Source organism: Solea senegalensis, linkage group LG1 (assembly GCF_019176455.1).
Source record: "Solea senegalensis isolate Sse05_10M linkage group LG1, IFAPA_SoseM_1, whole genome shotgun sequence".
In the NCBI taxonomy this organism is placed as follows: Eukaryota; Metazoa; Chordata; class Actinopteri; order Pleuronectiformes; family Soleidae; genus Solea; species Solea senegalensis.
The window spans coordinates 16,267,630-16,273,053 of NC_058021.1; the positions used below are offsets into that span (position 1 = coordinate 16,267,630).

The 5,424-nt window shown below is 42.9% G+C and overlaps 1 protein-coding gene across 1 annotated transcript; it reads left to right on the forward strand.

The window, feature by feature from the left end:
• The first annotated feature begins 1,940 nt into the window (after positions 1 to 1,940).
• Positions 1,941 to 4,246, forward strand: snai2 (snail family zinc finger 2). The gene is made up of 3 exons (XM_044016181.1): positions 1,941 to 2,207; positions 2,382 to 2,903; positions 3,321 to 4,246. Exons 1-3 carry the CDS (start codon positions 2,129 to 2,131, stop codon positions 3,500 to 3,502), a joined length of 783 nt encoding a protein of 260 aa, XP_043872116.1. The 5' UTR covers positions 1,941 to 2,128; the 3' UTR covers positions 3,503 to 4,246.
• Positions 4,247 to 5,424: the final 1,178 nt, after the last annotated feature.

Consider the following 5,424-nt stretch of genomic DNA (forward strand, 5'->3'; position numbering starts at 1 on the left):
TTTTCGAGTTCATAAACGCGTGCTTCTGCTCTTCAGAATTACTGATATGTGCCGGTTTCCCTCTGCCTTCATTACTGTCAGTGGAAAAGCACTGAGTGGAGAGGAAACAGAAGTGAAGCATGAAAACGCTGAGAGGATGTTGTCACCTGGCCATGCATGCTTTCCCCTTCTCCTGGATGTGTTTTGCTCTGTGGGCAATTTTGATTTCAGAAATATTATCTTTTTCTGAGCATAGTGTTTTCAAATGGATCACCACCAAACGCCACGATTCCTCGCCCATCCGCTCACAGAGCGCTAAATATGTGACAGTAGCCTGGAGTTATTATGCACAGATAACCTTCTTTTCCCTTTATAATCCAAGCAGGCATAAAGGGAAACTATTCATGATCTGCAATTATGTTTTCCAGATAAGATAAGCTGTTCACAATTAACTTCAGGCTTGCCCCAGACACACAAAGCTTTTCATATCTGCTGACCCAGCCAATCAAACTGCTCCAGGAGCTACTCTTCAATATCACCATAGCTAATCCTTTGTGTTCCTTTTCCCTCTGCCTTGTTTCTCTTTAGAGGTGCAACTCATGCCTCTCCTTCAGACGGAGTGAGTTGAACACAAGGGGGCGTAGACTGCTAAGTTTGTCTCTGCTTGTCCAGTTCAGCATGAGCCGAGGGAGGGATAAATTTGATTATGTCATGTCTGACCTTGAGAGGGAACTACACTTAGATTTAAATTTCAAGGAGGGATGCCTTATTGCATTAACGGCAAGGAAATGTGTGGTTTTCTCCACAGACAAGTGCATTAGGGAGAGACACTCTTAGGTAAAAACCACCAGAATGACTCTTCAGTTTGGTCGCGTTGCTGCTCTGAGCACTGACGGCAACGCCATGGATTTGTCACTTCAGTAGATTTGGAAATATAGATGTGAAAACATCTATACATGTAGATGACAAACCCTCAATATTCTCAGCTGCTGCTGCTGGTAGGAGTGATCTCAAATATATGTCCCCCATACCAAAGATATGAATGAAAAGACAATACACCGGGGTAGAGAAGTAATTAAGTTTCAACTGATGTAACATTCTGTATCCATTTTGATATCTCAACATACTCCTTATTCATAAAAGGCAGCCATGTTGAGCCACGTGTCCATAAAATATAATACATATAGAGACAGTATATATATATACTCTACGTATTGTAAAATGTAATATGTATATAATGTGTAAAAGATCTTTATTGTTCCTCAGACTGTTGCATTTTAAATATTAACCATCTGTGTTTATGCCTATAAATGTACAAGTAGAAGAACAAAATGTGAACATACAAACGCATACACATATAAAAATGGGTCACAGTGGCACAGGTGTGACAGTCGTCATATAAAGCATTAACTACACGAGTGTTATAGAGCTGTTCAGTGTCACTTTGCAATGCTGAAACAATTTTCAGCATTGCCATTGTCCTTTGGAAATACATTTCAAATTCTAGTCTTAGTTCCCCTTCTTTTTGACCTCACCAGCACTGTAACTCGAGATCCAATGAAATATTTCACCCCAAAAATGAAAAGTAGATTAACTATGTCTACTAACTATCATTTTATTTCTGTGGCTGCAGGAATATAACAGAAAAAGCTCTGAACACTTCATTTTGTTTGGTAATTGTCTCTGCTGCTGCTGCTGCTGCTCTTAATTGTCACCATGGAGGTGACAGCCAAAGCCAACTGCACCCAGGTTCACTGGGCATCTCTCAAACACATTCATGTGCGGCACAAAGCACCTGTCTGACTACTGACCCAGCCCCTCCAGAGGTCGCGTGCTCCTATAGGCAGAAAGTGCGTCTTTAAACCACAGTGGTAAAGGCGAGATTTAATTGGTTTGAGGCCTCAGTGCATGTAAATGGGAGTGAATGGCTCCTCCCATGCACCTGATGGGGAGTATTTACAGCTCTTTACAGCTACTCACTGCACTGTTTCCAAGAGCGCAGCGCTGCACCATGACAATCCACTGGACTTAACTTTATTCCATGAGGACTTTTTTTGCGTCTCCACACACTATAAAGTGACGTCCACGGCTACATTCTCAACAGCGAAAAACAAAAGTTTGCCGCAAAGTTGTCCACTTGTTCTCCAAGATGCCACGCTCCTTTCTGGTCAAGAAACACATAAACTCCGCAAAGAAGCCAAATTATAGTGAACTGGAAAGCCCAACAGGTAAATACTTTCAAAGTTGTTTGTAACAGACATTGTGTTTTTTTAATACTTTTCACAAGTTGACTTATAAAAAAAAAAAGTTGTCCTTATTTCTAACGTGTTTAGCTTCACTTTAAAACGATGACAGCGCGCGTAAAGTTACGCTCATTTCATTTGAACGGTCTTCATTTTCAGTGTTCTTCACGCCGCACATCTACAAGGGCCTTCCCCTGCCTGTCATCCCCCAGCCGGAGATCCTGAGCCCGGCAGCGTACAGCCCCATTACCGTGTGGACTACCAGCAGCCTGCCGCTGTCTCCGCTCCCGAGTGACCTGTCCCCCATCTCTGGATACCCGTCATCCCTCTCCGACACCTCCTCCAAAGACCACAGCGGCTCTGAAAGCCCGAGGAGTGATGAGGACGAGCAGATGCTGCCCAAGCTCACAGATCCACACGGAGTGGAAGCAGAGAAATTCCAGTGTGGACTGTGCAGCAAGTCCTACTCCACATACTCTGGACTGCTCAAGCACAAGCAGCTGCACTGCGACGCCCAAACGAGGAAATCCTTCAGCTGCAAATACTGCGAGAAGGAGTACGTGAGCCTCGGAGCGCTCAAAATGCACATCAGGACTCACACCTTGCCTTGTGTTTGCAAAATATGCGGTAAAGCTTTCTCCAGACCGTGGCTGCTCCAAGGACACATCAGGACGCACACCGGTGAGTGGCTGCACTGAGAGTGTGTGAGGGGCCTCCTGTACTGACAAGAGCCCGTCCACTTGTTGTTTAGGCTTTTATAGGCACAGTTTCAACATGTACGACAGAGTTATATGAAGTTTTTTTGCTGCAGTAAAACTCACAGCAGCTTTAGAAGTCTGGGAAAGCTGATAATAACATGTGGAATTCCCCAAATAAAAAAACAAAAAACAATTATGTAGCTTTTTTAAATATTTGGTGGCTCTGTAAAGAAAATATTGCTTTTTGTGTTGACAAATTGAGAAGAATGCCCTTTAAAAATAAAAAGTCTGTGGCAAATAGCTCATAAACAACAGGTTGTGCAACTACTATTGATTTAGTGTATATTTGTGTACAATCACTGACAATCTCTCTCTCTGTCTCTGTCTTGTCATTTTACAGGAGAGAAGCCGTTCTCTTGCCCTCACTGCAACAGGGCATTTGCAGACAGGTCCAATCTCAGGGCGCACCTACAGACCCATTCAGATGTGAAGAAATACCAATGCAAGAACTGCTCCAAAACTTTCTCCAGGATGTCTCTTCTGCACAAGCATGAGGAATCTGGTTGTTGTGTAGCACACTGAACTGAACTGGGATACTATTCCACTACCAGAAAAAAAACCAAACTCTGTTGCTTCTTCTTCATTTTTCCAAACCCAGGAGAACTGTGAGGAAATCCCATCATGGGGGTTTGATTTCTAATATGCAGACTTCTTTTGTCTTTGTGGCGACTGGTCGATTCCATTTCAGGGAGAAACAGCCCTGTGCTCACTCGCTTCTCGTTTCAAGCAGTGTTTCTATGATTTGCAATCAGCGCCAGCTTCGTCAAAGCATGTACTCACCTACCTGTGCTCGTCATGCACTTTTCTGCATGTCTAGAGTGTTTTATATGCCTTCTTGATGTTATCCTCAGTGTTTGTACCGGCTGATCTGCAGTCCTCCACTTTTCTTTTATACCAAAAACACAAACTATACCAACAGGCGCATTAATGAATGACTGTATAGACACAATCAGAGGAATACTGAAGCCATTGTTATTTAGGGAACACATGCAAACTTAGTTTTTAGGGCGAAACTATTATAATAACTTTTGCACAGTCATTAGAAGCAGGTTTGCAGCTCTCCAATAGCAATATGATTTCAATCAAGTGCCTGTTTTACTTGGCAATAATATGTATTTTTCAACAGCGGTTTCATTTTATATTTTTATATCCTGAATGTAAGCGTGACTGAGATGATTGTATATCAACAGTGAAAACTGTGATGCTGAATGATTTTGATATTTTCATGACACTTTTGAAAAATAAAGTTTCATGACGTTTTGTATACTTCTTTTTTGGTTTTTACCCCATCCTTTCGTCTGCGAGGCCTTCTTTCTCTGCTTTTGATGCGTGGGCAGCACTTTTCAGCCGAGCTCAGCAGGATCCGCTGATTGTCAGGAGCTTCAAACAGGGAAAAAAAAGCTCACACAAGAATAAACGATATTTAATCCGTCTTGCACCATCTCATGTTATGGAGATGTAAATATGAGGAGTGAGGTGACTCAACTCTGAATCAGGCCTGAACCTGTTCCCCGTCAACCTGTCCAGACATCAAACAATCATGAAATCTAACACATACTAGCTATATTGATCTGCACACACTTGTTAGACCCTTTGAGGGCCCATGACCCCTTCTTTTCCCAGGTGTGTGTTATGTTTAAAGGCGAGGAATTAGTTATTATTGAAAGTACTCCTAATTTGGTCTAATGTCATCTAACTGTGTTGAGGAAAATGCGTTTGGTTGGTTTTTATCTCTGTGCTCGATCAGATCAATCACTGCAGGAGCAAAGGACACTTGGATTTGGGCTTGAGATTCTAATGTGTTTTCACAGAAACCTCAGATTTGCATTTGCTTTGACAACCTCCTTGAAATCTGGGAAAGTTGCCATCATGGATTAAATTGACTTCCTCAGGCTATATTTTGTTGTCTTTTGCCATATGCTGTAGAAGCGAGCCCAAAAAAAGTGTAGCGCCTCGAGCGATACAGTCAGTGTTGAACTCTTCCTAACAAACCCCAGAATGTGTTCCTGTTTGCCCTGGTGCCCAACAGCAGCTGACCTGAAAGATATGAACTGACAAATAGACACTTGTTTTGCGGGCGGTGAGGGGCTGAACTCCCCTGTAGGTAGATTTTCCTTGTTGTGAGTCATCACCGAGCTATTCCAGGTGCTCACACACTGCACTTTGGTTTGAGCCAGGTGGCTCCAGGGCTGTTGAACCTCACTTGGAAAAACAGGTGCAAATGGAGGACACAAACCGCAGCCACAGGTCCACCGAGACTGTCAGAACCTCCGCCGTGACCTCATGTGGCAACCTCACAAGCGTCGACTCTTATTATTCACATTTGTTTCTTAAAAGGAAAGGGGGCATCAAGAGGCCACTCCAAAAACTCTAGTGCTGTGATGCTGCTTGTCTTCACTTTTAGTTGGAGGAAATTTTATTTATTTTTTTGTCCTTCAGCGACA

What these genes read in the sequence shown, in the direction of transcription:
- snai2 (XM_044016181.1), top strand. Translation starts at nt 2,129, where the DNA reads ATGCCACGCTCCTTTCTGGTCAAGAAACACATAAACTCCGCAAAGAAG. An exon ending in TGAACTGGAAAGCCCAACAG is followed by an intron (nt 2,208 to 2,381) that starts GTAAATACTTTC and finishes CTTCATTTTCAG; the next exon opens with TGTTCTTCACGCCGCACATC. An exon ending in ACACATCAGGACGCACACCG is followed by an intron (nt 2,904 to 3,320) that starts GTGAGTGGCTGC and finishes GTCATTTTACAG; the next exon opens with GAGAGAAGCCGTTCTCTTGC.